Source organism: Phytophthora infestans, genomic scaffold (genome assembly GCF_000142945.1).
Source record: "Phytophthora infestans T30-4 supercont1.3204 genomic scaffold, whole genome shotgun sequence".
NCBI lineage: Eukaryota > Oomycota > Peronosporomycetes > Peronosporales > Peronosporaceae > Phytophthora > Phytophthora infestans.
This window is the reverse complement of record NW_003305466.1, coordinates 1-2619: the sequence shown is the minus strand read 5'-3', so window position 1 is coordinate 2619 and position 2619 is coordinate 1. Positions and strand designations below refer to the sequence as shown.

Sequence of the window (2619 nt, the reverse complement as noted above, 5' to 3'; positions counted from 1 at the left end):
AAAACCTAACTGGTAAAACTGGTGACGATGAAGAACGCCACGACGGTCACTTAACCCAGATGCAACCTCGATCCCTCGTAAAACAGTCGAGTATACCTTTATTGTTGCTGCTTCCATACGGTTGCTCCATGATGCAGTGATGGAGCCTCACCTGTTCGGAGCTCAGTTCTTTATTTTGGTTTGGAGAATTAGCAGGCAATAATTGCAGCTTTATAAACACCAATTGCAACAAGCCATCATGCGAGAGAAAAAAAAAAGTGTACGCAGGCCGATCATACGTCCCTATTATAGTTGAAGTCCAAATGAAAGTATTCCATCTACCTTACACAGAATTCTTGCGCTGGAAGCTAGTGTCGGGATCCAATCGCTCGCCACTCAGGCTTTCGTCTTCCGTCAGGGCCACCTGCACCGAGTTAAGCGGAGCGGCCTGCGGAGGTAAAACATCCGTAGTGTTAAGAGGCACAGCGCCGTCGTTAGCGTCACTCGAGACGTCAATGCCGTAAAAGTCGTAGATGGTCTTGACCGTGACCTCTGTGTCCTTGTTGTTAATGTCCTTGTGGTACGCCTCCAGTGCGAGCCAGAAGAGCGGCACAATGTACAGCGCAGAGAACACGTCAAGCGTGTAGTGTTTGCGCGAGGCCACAATGAGGAACGCGATAGTAATCTGCACGAGAACCATGATGGAGATTCCGTACTTGTTAGGCCAGTACTTCCAGACCGTTAGGATGAATGACACCGTGTAGATCGTGTGGGAACTGAACATCAAGTCACCGCAGCCGTTGAGCGAGTCCAGACGTGTGAAGAGCTCGCCAATGGTGGGTGGGGTAAACTCCGGGTTGGGGACAACGCAAGGCACCGGATCGTCCGGGTTCGCCGCCAAGCACGTGTCGTTAAACTTGAGTTCGCAGTGGTCAGCAGGGCCCGGAAGAGCCGTCACGAGGAACGAAATGCAGCGGAAGACCAGACAGATACTGAGTTGCAGCAGACAGCGCTTGAGCGTGATCACAAGGTACCGCGGGCGGCCAGGCTCCTGTCGGAAGAGCGGGATCGTCAGCACCAGAGCGATGGCTGGGGCGAAGATCGTGGTGAACACGAGGATGTCCGAGAGGTCCGAGGCCCAGCCCGTCAACTCGCCCATGAGTTCGTAACCCAAGTCGTGGAGCGTAAAGCGCTGCTCCGTCGAGAGGTAATGGGCCTGGATATAGTACGCCAGGTTGTGGAAGATGGCGTGGGCGTACTGCATGAAGACGCACGGAAGGATGATCTTCCACTCCCGCGCCAGAAGCTGCAGCTCGATCTTCACATAGTTGATGAAGTTCTCCTTGTCACGGAGTTGCCAGCGCCTGCCCATTTTCGATTAAGTTGCTGATTGGTTGGAACTATACATCATTAGAAGAAGGTGAGTTTTTAAGCCTGTAGGTTGTAGGAGCATTTTCACTGAGTTTTTTTGCGTCGTCGACATACCTCGGAGCTGTTACGCTGCGTGTTGCCGGGCTGGTTATCGAGTGGCGCGACTTGCCCTCCTCTTCCGTGTGTGGAACGGCGCTGAACTTGGGCACTTGGCCTGCTGTTTGAATGTGACAGCGATCGAAAACGGGCCAAAAATGCAGAGTGTGCCTAATTATACCCCGTTGAAACCTCTTAGATTTATTAGAATTAATAATGTGTCATTATTTTTGCTACCTGTGACTAGCTTCAGCTTTTCGAAATTACTTCCGTCAAGAAATACTCCTTCCAAAGCCGATTTCATAATGAAAGCTACGTTGCACGGGGATTACGCACTTGGACGATCATTAGGAGAAATGTATCGCAGATAAAGGCTTGGAATACGTCACTGTCGGAGGACTCCTCCAGTCTTCTTCATGCGTTGTAATGCATCGCTCGCTACGATGCGATGGATAACTTGCGTCTGCTTGTTATCTCGGTGATGCCCATGTCGCTGGTTGAAGGTTGTTTGGACAGCAAGTTGTCGTAATGACTTACACTCACTTAGAAACGCTTCTAATGATAGTGCCGCTCTTCCACCTGGATTTTCCTCCGTTGCGTTAGACTCGGAAGATCATGAAGCGACTGGGAGGTTCTTCGCACGAGGATGCCGGTGAGCAAGAGCGGGGCGCACATCTTCAACTCGCGCGACGGCACCGCAAGATCGTCGCCGGCAGCTTCAAAGGCCGCAAAGCGCTGGAGCCTGAGTTCGCCACCCCCGGCGTCGTCGGCAAGCTCACGTTGAGCTTCACGACGTCGGGGCATTGCAAAATATTCGCGAGTTACTTGTCTATTACCTGACCATGGATGGACGCTGCCCTCTGCGCAACCGAATGTGGTGTTGCAACTGCCGTCTCCGAATGAAAATGCAACAACTGCAGCTTTGCCACAGGTGAAAATGACGTGGAATTCGACCACACGCACTATGGAATTTACACTATTGAACGAGACGGTGATACCTGGTGATACTCCGTTTTTTTGAAAAAGGGCGGAGGTTGGCTTTTTCGGGGGCAAAGCTTCACATGGCGTAGACGTCGTGGAGATCAAGAGAACGGAGAAAGAAAGGTATTGCTTCGGAATCTATTCGTACTTCACAAGGTAAGAGCACTCCAGCGTTAAAACGTTGCGTTAATT

The 2619-nt window shown here is 51.3% G+C and overlaps 1 protein-coding gene across 1 annotated transcript; it reads right to left on the bottom strand.

Moving 5' to 3' along the window:
• Positions 1-249: 249 nt before the first annotated feature.
• Positions 250-1565, bottom strand: PITG_22450 (uncharacterized protein; the record flags this gene model as incomplete). Its single annotated transcript, XM_002909759.1, has 2 exons — positions 250-1379; positions 1465-1565. One exon carries the CDS (start codon positions 1349-1351, stop codon positions 323-325), a length of 1029 nt encoding a protein of 342 aa, XP_002909805.1.
• Between the last annotated feature and the right edge of the window lie 1054 nt (positions 1566-2619).